This window comes from Aulonocara stuartgranti, assembly GCF_965226115.1.
Source record: "Aulonocara stuartgranti genome assembly, chromosome: 6".
NCBI lineage: Eukaryota > Metazoa > Chordata > Actinopteri > Cichliformes > Cichlidae > Aulonocara > Aulonocara stuartgranti.
In genome coordinates, this window is record NC_138944.1 from 33,220,149 (window position 1) to 33,237,557 (window position 17,409).

At 42.1% G+C, this 17,409-nt stretch overlaps 1 protein-coding gene across 1 annotated transcript; it reads right to left on the minus strand.

Annotated features, from left to right (window-relative positions):
• Nucleotides 1-364: 364 nt before the first annotated feature.
• On the minus strand, nt 365-16,216 carry LOC309707805 (uncharacterized protein). The gene is made up of 7 exons (XM_082535352.1): nt 15,313-16,216; nt 7,229-7,333; nt 5,198-5,263; nt 4,868-5,064; nt 3,270-4,365; nt 2,319-2,455; nt 365-1,372 (listed from the first exon to the last, which is right to left on the minus strand). Exons 4-6 carry the CDS (start codon nt 5,012-5,014, stop codon nt 2,328-2,330), a joined length of 1,371 nt encoding a protein of 456 aa, XP_082391478.1. The 5' UTR covers nt 5,015-5,064; nt 5,198-5,263; nt 7,229-7,333; nt 15,313-16,216; the 3' UTR covers nt 365-1,372; nt 2,319-2,327.
• Nucleotides 16,217-17,409: the final 1,193 nt, after the last annotated feature.

Consider the following 17,409-nt stretch of genomic DNA (forward strand, 5'->3'; position numbering starts at 1 on the left):
CATTTCTGCTCCACTCCACCCCCAGCTGAGCCCTCACCCGCTCCCTCCCTTGTCATTCATCTTCTGGCCATTCCTGCACTGACACCCTCCCTCCCTCGTCTCTCTTTCACCATACGATACTCCTCTGTTGACATGGCCGTCCATGAGTTGCTATAGCAACCAGACATTTCTGCTGACCCCTACCTTGCTTTGCATGACAGAGCTGCAGGACGTGCAGTCATAGGGTGAGGATTATCGGTTCGGTCTGATTTATTGGCGCATGCACACAGCTGAACATGCACGTGAACGTGCACTTGTATTAGGCATGCGTTCACCTCCATTTAGAGACTCATGCATGCATGAACAGTCAAGTGAAAACAAAATATTCATTCAATATTTTTATTTTATATTAAAAATAACATTCATTACAGTAACAGTTGTACAACCAATAATTATAATCTGAAACAACAATAATTACACTTGAGAACCAGAGGATTTCACATCCCCCCTTTTTTTAAATAAGTTAAGAAATAAAGTTTTTCTTTTTTTCCCCGTGGAGATCATTTTCTAAAAGCATTTATACAATACAGTGTTGGCTATAACTGGCTCACAGCGATCTCTAACAGGCCAGGTCTTTAAGACTTGCTTTAATGTGGATATTCATAGCAGGTTATCTAAGCAGGCATTTAGCTGTTATTCCATTCCATTTTGATCTGGCAGTAGTACAAAATGAGCAGGTTATCGATATTTTCCAGTATATTTAGCTACAGTACACGGTAGAGCACTTCTCTAAAGTCAGTGTTGTATGGTCAGTGTACGGCTACTCCAGTGTTAGATAACTTTAGACATTTTAGGATAAGAGTAAGGTTTGGCATTGAGGCCTGAGCTGCACTCTGCAGTTTCCAGTTATCACCCCAGTGTAAAAATCCAGTTCTCCACGTCTCCAGTCTCAAATCGAGACCCAAACACTTAACTTCCAAGTCCAAGTCGGGTTCTCCATCTGATGAACCACAAAGTTGAAGTGAAAGGTGTTACAGTCGCCAATCAATGGCTGCAAACTGCAAAAAGAGTCGACTCTGTTTCAGCACCTCACACACTTCCACTCATCAGTCCAGATCAGCTGGACTTGTGGTTCAACCAAATAAAATCCAGTGTGTCAAACACCCTCTGGTCCACAGAGTTCATATGATTGCACTTTTATAAAATCCTTAACGCTGGATGGGCCGCGGCATCTCTGGAGCAGGTGACTCCGTGTGAAGCCGTCCATTGAAAACAGCAGCACTGTTTGCACCCTCAGCTCTGTCCACACAGTCCGGACTGTCCAACGTTTAAGAAACCCATTCTTCTGGTGTTTCCACATTCCTTTGGAGCAATGTTTCTGGCTGAAATCTTCCTGTTAGAAAGGCAAAAGAAAAGTCGGATAAGTCACATACGTTCACTGTCAGCTTTTTGTCTACACTGATATAATATTTACCTAATAACCCTTGGGTTACAGGGTATGTTGCATATCCCTACATAATAGGTTTGCCCTTACTTTTACCAAATTTATGTTTTGTTGTTTCTGCGTATTAGCTTTTGAAGCCTGCTGCTGATTCAAGATTCTTTATTCGTCACATGCATAGTTATACAAGTATAACACGCAGCGAAATGTAATACTTGAATCTTGAATCTTGAATTTAAATGCTGTCTGCCACAAAACTCTGAAGACTAAATATGGACAAATTCCTGTATTACTAATTACTGACAGAACCCAGCAGTGGCAGATGGATTTCAGAATTTTTACATTTAGCGTTTTATCGAACAAAATATTAACACTAGTAATTAAAATAATGGCTCAATTAGTCTTGAAGACGTTTCACGTTTCATCCGAGAAGCTTCTTCAGTTCTAGGGTCAAATGGTGGAGAGACCCAGATTTAACCCCTGTGGGAGTATTCCCCCAGGAGGGGGAATAGGACCCCCTAATGATCCTCTACCTAATCACATGAGCTAAGGGGGGATACTCCCACAGGGGTTAAATCTGGGTCTCTCCACCATTTGACCCTAGAACCGAAGAAGCTTCTCGGATGAGAGGTGAAATGTCTTCAAGCCATTTAAAGAAGTCCAGACGCTTTTCTTTCCAAGCTCCTTAGACTACGATGACCTGGATGACTGAGAACCTTCACAGACAATGGCTCAATTATTTTATCAGCGATCCCAGCATCCATTCAGCTTCCATTTAAGACTTCCAAGTACCAGTGCACAGATTACCACCCTCACGTTAAACAATATTGTCCCTTCTACAAAGCTTTATATTCACCTCTCTCTTAACCCTTAACCCTGTCTGTCTCCTTGATCTTACCTCGCAGGTTTACATGATCATAGCTCTAATGGCTGCTTTGCTGATGCGTTTGCGGTTCTTCCTCCTGCGGCGTGGTGAAGCGGGACGAAACGGAGCTTTACGGGCTGAAGGCGAAATGGGAGCCGCCGTAGAGGAAGCTGGAAGAGATAAAACAGGCAGTAGAAACAGAATGAGTCAACTTTTTTCTGCAGTTGTTTGGCCAAGTTTGAACACAGAACCTTTTCTTGCACAAGTAAGTGAAGCAAAGAATTAACACATGGTATAGAAATTGTGCAGTGGCTCCAATTGTACCCTGCAGGGCACCAGATAACTTTGAAGCCTGTGTAACAAAGCCTGTGGCTGCCTGCAGGTTTTCCCACAGTCAGAAGTTCAGCCTTCTGACTGCAGAGCTCTCAGGGGATTGAGGAAGAATGGCAGGACACATGTGGCCATGTTGTTCAGTCATACATGTACTCTGAGCTGCTTCCTGCCTGGGAACGCGCACGAGGTAAAACTTACAGTGGAGTTGTGTGACAGGTGGCATTTGTTTGCTTGACTGTCAAATTGCATGCAACTTGCTGGAGCAGTGGAACACGAGTAAAGAAAGAGCCGGCTAGATTTTAATGTGGATCCTGACCACGTTCCTTAAAGGTGCGAAATATGAAAAAACAGAGCACTGGCCACCAAGATATGTCTTTCCAGTAAAAACTAAAATGATTGTTAACACTGAGTACAATCCACACATCCAGGGTGGTGGTGTGTATCCAAAAATCTGTCCAGCAGTGAGTTTGCTTTTCACACCTTCCACTTAAAAATGTATTAAAAAAACAATTTGGTTTTTTAATTCAGTTTTCAAAAATGCTGTTTATACACAGACACACACACACACACACACACACACACACACACACACACACACACACACACACACACACACACACACACACACACACACACATATTTGAACAGTACCTGTTTTAAATGTAGTTGGCTTTGGTCTCTGGTGAGGATGAAGCGGATGTAGATGAGTCTGCTCACTCGGTTCTCTCTGTACCAGCTCCAGAAGTTTCTGCCTCCTTTCTGCCTCTGTTAAGCGACCGTCCTCACCGGTCACATTAGAGTCTTTTTTCTTCCCCTGATTGGCCAGCTCTGTGGTGGCCGAGTCCCCGCTGTTAGCTGAGCCACTTTCCTCCCTCTCGTTCCCTTCTTTTTGACTGGCTGTTTCAGTCTCAGCCTGTTTGTGATTTGTGACCTCTATACTTTTTTGGCTGGTCACAAAGTCTTTCTGAATGGTTGTTAATGGAAGGGTGGAGGTTTCTTCAAATTTGGGTGGCTCGGTTTGGCTGGCAGGGGGTGAGGCACTGTCTGACTGGGGAGTGTCGAGGCGATACTGCGTTCTCAGCTCTCGGTCCTCCGTTGCTCCGTGGTTGTACTGCTGTGGATAATGTGACTGATGATGATGATGATGATGATGATGCTGATGATGCTGATGCCTTTGCTGATGCTCTAATAACTGTTGCTGCCTCTTTGCGTGATCGGGATGATGCACTTGGCCCCCACTGTGTGATGTATGCACACCACTTTCCTCCCTGCTCCCTTCAAACCCACTACCGTGCCCCACTTGCTGTGTACTTCCCATGACACTGTGCTCCGCCCTCGCTTCAGATGGCCAGCTGCTGACCGGCCTGGGCAACCCAGGCTGGGGTATCTGATGCACCCTGGGCTGGGTCCAGTGTACAAGCTGGGTGTAACTGCCATGCTGCCACTGCCTCACCGCCGGCTCACGCTCTTCAGGACCGTAATGCTGCTGGTTGTACTTTAGGTCATCGTGGCGATGGAGGTCAGCCTTGGAGGTCTGAGTCTTGGGTGAAGGGGGCTGAACGAGCCGGGGAACGTGGGAGGACAGTGGCGGCTGTTGTGGGGGAGGTGGAGGAGGAATGGGGTTAGAGGGAACAGATGAGGAGGAAAAGGAGGACAGGCTCTGGCACCTGCAGCTGACGTGATCTTCCACTGGGATGATGGGTTTTTCATAATGGGGCTTCTTGTTAATGTACTGAATCTTTATCACCTGGCATAAAAAAGGTGGAAAAAGATCACAAAATTAGCACAACTGATTGTGATTTTAAAAAAATCAGAAATACAGAACTAAACTGTGAAATTATCTCTGTATTTTTAATGAGGAAGTTTTTGAATGAGTAGCAAAGAGCTCTAATTGCTGTTGACACTTTCAGACACGTTAGCATTTCCAGGCTATTTGATGGATCCTAGTCAAGACTTGTTTTCTCTTTTTAAAAAGAAAAAAATGTTGATTTACCTGTTCTTTAAGCGTCATGCATAGACTCAGGTTGCAAATAAATTAACAATGTCAGTCTAAGTCACTTCAGGCAATCAAATAAAAATCACAACTCAGACCTTAGGCTAGCTTTTAGCCTTTGTACTCCTTTAAACTGGCTAATATGTTATATAATTCTGTAAATGTGCATCCAAAACCATATATTAGACAATATTAACCACTTGTGACTCTCAGTTACTCCCTGAAGTCATTAATGGGAGCTGCATGATCTGCATACCTGTAGGTATCTGGTGGAGGTGACTATAGGGACACACTCCATCCGTGGACTGTTGCAGCAACCTGAACACCGCTGCACCTCCACACATGGCGGCCACAATAAGAAGTTGGCATTGCGGCGATCTAGCATAGACCTCGTTACTTCCATCACCTCTGTTCGCACTTTACAGGCCGCCTGCTGGGCTGGCTGCGCCTCCACTGTTAGGAGAGAAGAGAGGCAAAGGCATGGATGAATTTGTGAGTTATAGTAGAACTAGCATACGAGGTTAAAAAAAATAAAAATAAATAAATAAATGATTTTGAGGGATAAAAGGTAGATGCAGAAACTTACCAAGACTTCTAATGTAGCGACCATGGGTGCCTTTTGGGATAATATCATGCACGTCCTCTTCCTCTTCTGCAAAAGAAGAAAGGAGAGGGGATCAAAGGATGAAAGTTAGCAGTGAACTTAATAGCAGTCTTGGGTAAAATTAAGCAAGCACTTTCACAGGCAACAGAAACCCTGTAACATGCAAGTCCGTTAGGGCAGTTTTTAGCTAAACTCATTGTTCACTACACAAAGGAAGCCATTTTTTTCCTCCACTAAAACAATTAGGCTATTTTCTGCTACAATTTGTCTCGCTGCTGTCAAGAATACTGTTGAGGCGAGATATGAGCAGTTAAATATAGCTCATGCATGGAACTGTGAGCGTATGTTTGCACTCTCACATATGTCGTCATTTCACACTCTACCCTCTAAGCCCTAATTATATCCCTGGGTATAGATTGCATGTGGCTACTCCGTGTGTCTACGTGCAGTACATTAATGTATGAAGTGCTATTTGGCAGCACAAATTAATTGCCTGGTTCAGACAGAGAGCAAATCGTTAGGTTCTCAGAGGCTAATTTCTCATTTTATCTGAATATTTGTCTGTTTCTAATTGGATTGGAGAGCTGAATCTTGTCGTCCTCATTCATATATTAATATCTGACTCATTTAATTTTTGCTAGCCGGCTAATCAGCAGGCTGTGTAGCTCATTCTGCTAATTCTGATAGCATTTTATTTCATGTTAAATCTCTTTCTGAGGGCCAAGACTTTCATGTTTTTATTAAAGTGAGTACATATATTTACACAGCGATAACAAGAAACTCTTCTGCAGAGAAAATGGAAAATGCAAAACTGAGAAAAATATATTTCTGAGCATAGCATAATGCTAATGAACATGTGCCTAAATGCTAACAGTAACAGTACTAGCTTTGCTAGCATTTTAGCTAACAAAAAGAATGGTAACAATAGCATTTCACATGATGGTGTTTACACCAGTTTCACATCATAAAGCAGTCAACTCTTCAACTGTTCAACTCTTTGCCTCATTGATTTTAAACACAGCATTATTGTTTATTATTGTGTATTGTATTTATCAATACACAATAAAAGTTTAATGGATAATTTGCACTAAATACAAAGTACAGCTGTCAAACAACTTTTGTAACCTATTTGTGCAGGGAAAAGCCCAAACGTTAACCATTCAGTAGTACCAGAGAAAAATTCAGTGATTCAAGTTTGGAACAAAGCAAACTTAAATAAGATAGACCTGAAGCAGAGTTCCAACATCCACTGAGTCATGATAGAATTTAAGATGCTGAACAATTAAATTTGAACATTGGCATTGCTTAAAAAAAGAAGAAAAAAAGGCAGTAAAATGAGTCATTCGTACTTTGTCATCTCAGAATCTTGATAAAACTAAAACTCAAAAAATAACTGGCTTCAGCCAAAAAAGGGAAAAAATAGTTTGATCTGCCATAAAAACAAACTTTGAGTCACTTCCTCGTGTCCTGTTTCTGAGCATCCTTCCCATTGCTGGTTCCTCTCTGTGGTTGACGTTATGTCACTGTTTTATTTATGCATTATGATCAAAAGTCTGTCTATTAATATATGTATCTGTGACTTGAGTCCTCTAAAGGGTAAGACTATAATTAATTTTTTAATCACCCGCTGGTGCGCATTTGTGGACAACTTAGTTTGGACTCTGTTTGAGGGTGCAGGCATAGCGGGGGGAGGTCTGTGCCTGTTATACAAACATCCATAACTCAAAACCAAGAGAGGAATCCAGAGCAGGAGAACAATGTAGTGACCTTGTGTTGAAGGCTTTTCTTTCTCTCTCTCTCTCTCTCTCTCTCTCTCTCTCTCTCTCTCTCTCTCTCTCCTTTCAGTTTGTCAAACACACAAGGTCACTGCTACTCTCTCCTCCCATCTTTCCTCTTGTCATCAAACTGTTCTGTGGGTACACCCAAATGCTTACCTCCTCCACGTCAGTCTTATTACTTTCTGTATATGTGCGTGTGTGCGTGTGTGCATGTGTGCGTTGTGGTCATTAGTACCTATTGCATCGGTCTCCTCCTGCAGAAGTAGCTTCAGGTCTTCCACAGAGGAGATGGGAGAGTTCCTCTCACCAGGTCGACCAGAGATGAAGGGAGTGGATCGCCCTGTTGAGACAAACACAAGCATTTGTAGTAAATCATAATAATTTGCTTGGAAACAACTTCTATTGTGAGGTAAGCCCTACGGCAAATAGAACACACATGGATACATGGAGGTTTTTGAATTTCAGCATCTTTCTCAAAGTGACTTTGATACGCAAGATTACCAAGCCGCTAATCAAAGTGACATTGCATCCTGTTCAATTCAATACCCAAAACAGAGACGAAACCCCAACAACAGATAACCCCAGAGTGAGCAGGCACCTTGTGACAGTGGGAAGGAAAAAATCTCTTTTAACAGGAAGAAACCTCTGGCAGAACCATGTGGAAGAGAGCCAGAAATGAATGATAAAAAACTAATGACTAAATGCAGAGTAGTGTATAAACTCACGGAGAATGAAAAGAGGTGAGTCAAGAAGAAACACTCAGTGCATCATGGGAAACTTAACTGATGTGTGTCCCAAATCAGGACTTCCACACCAAATACATCGTCCTTCTTGTCACATACTTTGCTAAAGGTTGAGGCATGTTTAAGTAAGGGAAATGGTGCTTCATATGTTCATATAAAGTTATATAAAGAAGTACTCCCCAGGATCTGTAAACAAACTATGATATCTGCTTTAAGGCAGTTTTTTCTCACTTTGCATGTTTGCCTATCAGGAGATAGCTCTGCAAGTCACACCTAAACTGCCCTTTTTTTCCTTCTCAATTAGCAGCGTGGATATTTTGCTAGTGAAACAAAGCTGGTGTCAAATGCCTTGTCACAAAACCTGCACGACTCCAACACCAGCACAAGAACTATATTGGCTGTTTGAGGGCTAAGGTCAATCTTGAATTGCAATTAGCTGCATGTCTTGTTTGGGAAGGAAATGCAGGTCTAGTCTGGGTTTCAAGTCCAAGAGCCTGACCCTGAACTGTGGCACAGTTATTATTTTACACAGGAGGCAGGGAGTGTCCTCTTTGTAGAGGAAAGAATGCATTCATGGGAAAACAGCACCACACATATACACCATGAATACACGGGCTCGCTGTGTTTTAAAGAGTTCGGATCTTCGATTAATTTGGGTGATTATTTTTCACAATGCGAAATGAGGAAGAGGATCGACGTGCATGAAACAGCAGAAGACAGTTGCAAATGTATCACAACAGTTACACAACTAGACAGAATTGTGCGCTGGCGGATTGAGAGACACGAGGGCTGGCGTACAATATCTCAGTCCTTGATCTCCAGTTGAAATTTGCTCCACTTTCGCTTCCTCCATCAAAGGAAATGATGGTTGTGATTGGTGTTTGTTGCTCCCTCCTTGGCCGTTTACCCACAAGGACTTTTTCCCCTTTTCTCTGAATCAATCCTGACCATTTTTGTTCTTTTAGTTCAGTTGCAGTCCACCAGCCTAAACCATGAAGTTTGTGTTGTAAAACAACACAAAAAGGAATGAAAAATATCCTTTAAGTTATGCAAGAAATCTCATTATTACTCGAAAAAAATAAAAAAATAGAGAGAGAGAGAAGTCATGTATTAATGAATGAAGTTTTAATGAAAAGTACTGCACGATTTCATTATGGATTCAGCGTCGCTGTTTTTAAGGGCAGACCCTTGTGGTTTCTTTATCGAGATCAAAGGCGGATGACTCAAAAGTCATTGGCACATTTTGCTGTGGCTGGTTTATAAGTTGAGCTATCTCCAAGCAGTTGGAATAACACTTCATAGTGTCACATGCCAGAAAAATGCCAAAACAAATCAGGCAGTGTTACGATCATGTGGATAACTCTCAGAGAGAGACGGGAAAATGAAAGCAGCGAAGTAGATACGGTCTCTTTAATGATGATGAAAAAATGTGTGGCCGTAAACGTGTTTATATTATCCGTTTTATCTCCCGTGAACACTTCAACTGCAGCAGTCATCACGATCAGGATCTCTCCTGACACAGCTAGTCAGATGAGTTTTATGTAAAACCAGACTTGTGTCTTTAGATTTACTGTCCAATTGCTCAACGTGTCTCCTATGGTTTTGTGAAGCTTATTCGCAAATGCAAAGGTCGCCAAACTTGAGATGTTTCTTGTGATTTTAACAGTAAACCGATCTTTCTGATGAGGTGCACTCGAGGGGCATCATCAGTGTGCACCCTCTCTGCTTTATTCCTTTCTACATTTCAAAGCAGCCATTTTCAGTTACAATTCTGCACCTAAATTGAGCAGAAGCATCATTAATGTTGTTAGGAGCACCCGTGTTAGGTTTTTCCACACACACAAGTGCAAAGATTCAGATCTTCACTCTGATTATATTTGATTTGCAAGCTGTAAGTCTGGAAAAGCTATGTTAATGCTGCAGACATCTAGAAGAGGCAGAGCAGCTCATCTGTTGATTAGAAGGTTGGTGGCTCGACTGGCTCCTCCAGTCAACGTGCTAAAGTATCCTTACGCAAGATACTGAATCCTGAGTTGTTCACCGGAGTGTGAACGTTTGATAGAAAGCACTTGGACACAGACAAGCAATCCTTATATGATTGTGTGTGTTTATGAGAGACGTTGTATAAAAGAGTAGAAGAGCACCACACAAGAATCAGTCCATATCTACCATCACAATAAAGAACCTTCCATCTCCATCTTCCACCTTCTTAGCCGTTACATGTTTTACATGTGCTTCATGCAGGCTAAATATAAGTGAGTACAAGCTAACAAGCAATTGAAACCCTACCCTCCCAGGTAAGGCCGTGCTGGACTGCTGAACCTGCAATTAGCCAAATCCAAGCCTACCATCAGTGGACAAGATTTTCTAAAGCTTCAAAACAAAGCTAAGAGGCAGTGTAGTGGCCTAGCTCCCTCTCAAACTACCTGATGACAGTAGGCTCAGTGATCACTGTGGTTTTTATTTGTTTGCTTCTTTGTTGCCAAACAGACTCCCCGTTTGTCATGAATATACCAACACTGTCTCTCAGATGAGCTGACAGATATGACTGTATACACTCTAAGAATAAATAAATTAGTCAGTGTAACATCTCCTTCTCCTCACCCCTTCCCTCTCTGAGCTGGGATCTGCAACATGCTTCTTCCTGTTAAAAAGGAGTTTTTCCTTCCCACTGTCACCAAGTGCTTCATAAAGGGGGCTTTGTCTGTATTATTGTAGGGTCTTTACAATATAAAGCTCCCTGAGGTGACTAATGTTGTGATTTGGCATTATATAAATACAACTGAATTAAAATTAAAATCAATGTTTTCCTTAGGATGATCACCTGTTTAAAGTCTATCCGCTGTCTGATCCAGAATGATTTCTTTTATCATCATTTCATAGCCTCCTATACGTTCATTTCCCCGACTAGCTTTCTGTTCTTGTTCTCCTTCTGTCTGCTTTGTGGGCGTTGATGGCTCAGGACACCTGGATGACCTTCACGAGCCACTGGCTGACCTAGTTAAGCAAACACACATACACATACTCACAGTCTCTTACACACACAACCTCGCCCCCTCTTTTCCCGTTTATGTACAGATGCTTAACCACTTAACTGTCTGCCAAATTTGTCCAGCGAGCACTGCCACAAACTTGCACTCACACAGGCTGTTTCCTCTATGCAAGAAGCTCTCATTACAGCCCTAGTGCTAATTGCAAATGCACACAAACACATGCAGGCACAAACACTCACAGAGAAATTAGAGAGCTGAGCAGTGAGACAGGGAATAGTTTCTCACTTGGACATGCAACAACCCCCTGGTTATAAAAATAAGGAACACGAATGAGAGGACAAGTTAAAAACAGTGGTTTGAGCAGAAAATCGCTCAAATCGCTCAGCACAATAAATTAAATATCCTGGCTTATACAAATCTATTTTCTGCTGAGTGTGTGTGGCTGAGCTTATGGGTTAAAATAAGCGTATATAGGATGTCACGGTCTGCGAGGAGGTCATACACACATTCGTGATAACACACTGCATGGGGCCTGTGAGGAAGCCTGGAAGGCAAAGAGCTTGCATGGAATGTTTGAGGAGAAAGGCGAAGTGTAATGGAATGTAATTATGGGGCCAGCTGACTGCTCTCTCACACACACACACACACACACACACACACACACACACACGGAATCAGAAGCACAGACCCTGGAAAAAAATAAACACAAAATAACAGCAAATCTATATCTGTCACTACTGACTCATAATCACACCGTGGTATCACAACACATGCCTCCTTTTATCAAAGATGAGGCAGACTGCCAACTTACTACTAAATAAACTGATAGACTTGAAGACAACAGTGGGAACTCTCTCACTTATGCACAAATATACAAACAAGCTGAATACAAAGATCATGACCACCACCCAACACACACACCCACACACACAATCCAACCATGACTGCAGAGATGAGGGTACGGATGATGGATGGGGAGCCAACATGAGGACAAGGGGGAGCGGACGGGCGGGAGAAGAGATGAGCTGAGATGGGAAGAATAAGAAGGAGGAGGAGATGTGAACAAAGTGGCTGCAGCTACACAAGTCTGATCATTACAGCAAGTGCCACTTCTATAATTTGGCGGCTTTTAAGTGAATCTTGTGTTTGCACGTTGCGTAATAAATTAATCAAACCGCACTGAAAACTCAAGGGAGTTCTACACACACATTATTTGCACAGTAACCAAAAGGTGGAAATAATAACTTAATTAGCCATTTAGTCACTTGTCAAACAAAATTGAGAGATCGTCTTTCCTCTCAGCTCCTCACTTGTGAGCTGCTGCTTCTCTTTGTCTCAGCAGTCTTGTTTGGATTTTGGCCTGACAGTTTTGCCCAAGCAATTTCAAACATTTCACTCCAAATAGAGTTGAATTAATGATAAAAAATAATAAAAATAATAATAGACTTCAACCACTCAGGATAAGTCTTCACTATGTAAGGGGCTAGTAACCTGTTTCAAAGTAAAAGCCTGACTGCTATTTTATTAACTTCTTTATTATCTTTATGGGATTGCTCAGTAGGTAGAGCAGTGGCCCCATGATCAGAAGGTCAGGGATTCAAATCCACTGCACGGCTACCCTGAGTTATCCCTGAGTAAGGTACTGTCCCTGCACATTGCTCCCTGGGTGCTAGATTGGTGGCTGCCCATTGCTTCACTGTGTGAAATGCAGAGAGGCATTTCCCCACAGGGATCAATATATTATTATTATTACGGTGGCCCTGAGAGGTCAAAACACTGTAACTTAAGAAAGCATCACCAAATTAAAAAATACTGCAAAAGTAAACTAAACTATATTAGAGCTGGACCCTCCAATGGTAGCCCACAAAACAACGGCGGTATCGCAGTGGCTACTGCCATCTTTTATATACAGTCTACAATATTTCCATTGTTTTTCATTTTCATTCTGCATTACATAAGACTGACTTTTCTCTAAAAATGAACTGCACAGGCTTACAAACAAATACTCTTATGTGCCACTGCACTTTTTCTATTTGACACACATGCACTCACTCAGAGGCATAACCCCTCTGCAGTACACACAAATACAAAAAAACACAAGCACATATGTCCGCTAACACATACACAGCTACGCCCGGTCACGTATCCAGATGTGCACACACACCACAGAAATACACACACCGCTACACGGGACACAAAGTCCATGAAATCCCTGGCAGATTAGTTGTTGTTCTTATGTAAAATGGATCAAGCCGACAGGCAGCAGCAGCAAATCATCCCCGCTCGCCCGCAGAGACAATAGTCAGACAACAACCTGTTCAGCAGCCACCAATCAGCATCTGTGATTTGAACAGCAGAAGATGAAAGAATTAAGGTCTGACCTGATGCGTGGGGGCTTTTGTGTATTTGACTCCAGTTCCATTTAAATGGATTTTTTAAAAATGAAATGTTACAACTCTGTGTGTGCATTCACACTTGTACCTGTTTGATGCATGATGATGCAAAAGAAGTGACAGTTTGACTGCATTACCCTTTAACAGCAGGCAGAAAAAACAGTTCTTGCCACATAAATTAAAATAAAGATTTGGGGTTTAACTGATAACATCAACCTGCAATGTCACGATGTAGCTGGATTACCTCCGTGTGATTGAAGTGTTTTCCACCAATAGATGTGACCAAACTAAGACAGCCAAAGACTTCATTTTGCAACGAGTGGGCCAAACACTGAGAGATACACTGACTTAACAAGTAAATTCATAATGCTAATTAACCCAAGTGTGCTGGCCTACAATCTAGGGGCCACAAATCTAACTCACACCATACTTGGGTTCAACACAGTGAAGTTACTGAACCTCTGAAGCAGTAGCACACTGTCAAAGGTGAACTGTGCAACACTGAAGCCTTCGTTTATTCAGAGTAAATGTTCTAAGTGTATAAAGGAAGACTCCATTTGTTAGTTCCAACCCTTACAGGATGATGTGGTTTTGAGGAAGAGAACCTAAGATTGGTAAAAAGGAGATCACACAAAATTTCAGGTCAACTAAGGTCTAGTCACACTTTCATTCACCTCGACGGTGTTACAACGCAAACAATGTATATACTGCATATATGCATGTACTGAGTTGCCTTGGACAGAGCTAACCATGTAGGAGGCTATCCTGAATAGAAGTGTTAACACGACTAAGTGTGACATTCATGCAACACTGGGCTAGATCTTTTGGCATGTTAACTGTGACACTATATTTCTTGTATCAACTTAATCGTTGAGTTTAAGCAGAGCTAAAAATGTAGCTTGACCTTACTCAAATAACACTCACGGGGGTGTTTAGAAGGTGCCAACATTTTTTTGTGATTTAGATGTGAATTATTTTTTTCCAGGGCTCCAGGCAAACAAATGAATGACACTGCGAAACACTTGTGCACCATCTCGTAAGGGGAAGTCCCAGCTGGTTAAATATTCTTGTGATCATGATTATGTGCTAAAGTGGTCCACACCAAGTCCAAACAACTACTACATATGTATAAGGTATTTACACATTATGTTTGGTTTTTTTTTTTACTGTAATTATACATGTACAGTCTTTATTTGGCCAACTATGCATTTCTGTTCGCAGAGATATACATAGCAGCTGGAAAAATGGGAATCCTTAAAGAATCAATTCCATAGAAAGATGATTTTAAAGGTGTGGCGACAGAGGTCCTTGGTGTATTTGTCATGACAACAAAAACAACAGCTATGTTGATGGATGGATTTTGGCTCCAGCTCTTTAGACTGGTATAACTCCTGATGCTGGGCCACTAGCCAAGGCCCACCCTCAACCTGGCTTCCCCGCTCTCTCTGTGGCACTGTTACGCTCAATACATCGGGAATATGACTTTCTCAAAACGTGACAGAGAGAGAAGCAGATAATGCACAAGCTGCAGAGGCACACAGAGATTATTGAACAGACTCGTGCACAGGTTCACCCATATAAACACACAAACTTTACATTTTCTCTTTTACTTGGCCCATAATGTGTAACAGGAAACATCCACCAACCGTTCGCAGAATCACCTCAGGGAGTAATATATGTCAAACACTTACTCACAAGTCAAGAATTCAAGTTGGCTCACTATGTGACATATCAGAGTCTGAACATGAACTCACAACCGTGTTGACTGTTATTTCACTGATATTAAATCCTACCTTTGGAAAACTGTATTCTCAGGTTAGTAACGATCAGAATAAGAAAGATATCCCTGCCAGTCCCATCCAAAACATCTACGTGCTAATGGTTTCAAACTCATGACCTTTTGCAGGCTTCTCAGTGTGTCCTGGATGTCTCACGGGTGACCCTAAAGCCAACCATTTTTCCCACGCAGACATAATGTTTAAGCCTTTAAATAAAAAAAAAGCGGACAAAAGTTTTGCTACAAATATAAAATACCAATCTTAAATCAAAATTAATTTTGTTGTGGTTGCTTTTCAAGACAGATCACCTCGGTCTTACTACCTCCATCATCCTTAAATCAACAGTGCGACTATATTGATTCTTAACCTGTGTCCTCTCGTAAATATTTACCAGCAAGTCCCACAGTCTTACCTCAGCGCTGCCGAGCCGGAGACGGGCCGCCAAAAGCGCAGCCAGCAGCAGCACCAGGACCCAGGACCTCATGTTTCCGCCCAGCCAGAGGAGCCGCAAGCGACCGGCTGGGCATTTAGCACTTCGGTGTCCAATCCCCCGGCTGCACCGAGCGTCCTCCCGGTGTTGTGTGCTGACCTCTGGTGCAAAGCACGCACTGTTAAATATCCCAAAATGTGTCACTGCCTACAAGCGCCGCTTGTCCAAATGTTTGCTCACGGTGACTCACGCGCAGGCTAGACGTCTGACTCTGTCCATACCGCTTTTTTAGAAAACTCGGGAGACGTCAAGGGTACCTTACAGTGCGCTAAGTGCGTAACGCCGGGTGTTGGGAAACAACAAAAAATGCAGCTACACAGTTTCTGTTATATGAGCATGTAATGCAAAAGACAGTCCAAATAACGTCCTCCAAATATGCAAATAAAAAGATTCGTGCGCGTGTGCCAAGGTGTTCGATTCGTCCACTTTCTGGATAAGAAAAAAAAAATCCAGTAAAACTGATTAAATCGCAAGTTCTCGCTCCAAAACTGCAGTTAAATGTAACAATGATGCAACTTCATGGTAACATTTTGAGCCCCACATCTCCAAAGGTCCGTGCGTAAAAGTTGGTTCACCTTGGACTTGCGCGTCGCGCGTAATTCTCTGGACTCTGCTGTGAAATAAAAGTCAGAATATTCTTATCCCAGCGCGTTTATCTCACTGCAAAACCCGAGCGCGTTTCTCGTTAATAGCGGCTCTTTTATGTCTCGTGCTTGGCTGCGTGTCTGTTCCTCCTCCGGGCGCTCAGACTGACTTCATCCGCTGGATCAGGTTGTTCTCTCCCGTCGTGCCTCTCTCCTCTCTGATTGCGACTCGAGCGGCGAGTCGCTTTTCCGAATCGAAACAGCTTGAAGTTTAATAATCAAGCTCGACTGATGGAATGAATTCGTACCGGAAAGCATCTTATTTGAAATTTTAAAAAGAAACTATTCGTGTTTTGATAGTCATTCAGCCTCGTATTTATCATGATATAGCGATATTCTACGTGGAAATCCACTCAAATCACGAATTTCCACTAAATTCTAAGACACAGCGTTTCATTTATTAATATATACGGCGTGGGAAAATTTTATTTTGAAGGTTTTCCTGCGGAAGTCTGTATCTTTATGTTGCCAAGTTTCAATTGACGTAAAAGTCGTAAAATTTTCTCCGGGGGTTCGGTTTTCTCTTTTTGCCACCTTCTTATTAGTCGCAAGGAAACCCAAGAGCCTGTGGGTGCTCTTAAAGGGAAAGTCTGTACTATAATAGATCGAATATTATTTCCATCTGAATAAATCTCAGTCTCAGTCTGTGTTCATAATGTCAAACTGTCATATTTGGTGACAAAGTCTTTACGATATATTAAAATGCAGCTGTGTGGTTCAGCTGGGGAATTTTTCCTTTCATCTCAGTGATAATCCACTGCGGCACTTTTAGAATATGAGAATGAGAAAAGAGATGTGTTCAGCAAATTCAGCCCGCTTTATAAAGTTAAGAGTCAGAGCTCAAACAAACAGTTTCACTAAAAAGTCTAAGCATTTGCTGGTTGGATTATAGTTTAGATTGAACGACTGGGGGTGGGGGTTAGCAAACAGCACAAACCAAACAGAAGCAGAAAGTCCAGACAATCCTTTGATTGCATTTTGAAAGCACTTCACTGGCTGCGCTGCTTCAGTTGTTTAGACAAGGTGAACTCCACCTGTTACCAAGATAGAGATGGACTGTCTGTCAGACACATTAAAAAAACGACAAATTCAGATTTCTTGCTCTACCGAGAATGTCAGAATGTGCAAAATATGCAAAATACCTTGGTTTGTCCTCACACACTGCCGCAGCATCACGACAAGCTGATTCTTATCACGTTTGTTTCACATGTTTTCAAAAGGACTGCAGGCAAATTATTTTTCATCCTGCTGAGATAAGCCGTCAGCACTTTGAATATCTAAAAGTACTAGTAAGATTTACATTATCCTCTGGTACAGAACTTTACCTACAAGGCTTTAAAGATGGACTATTATGGCATGTTTCTCTTTCTTTTTA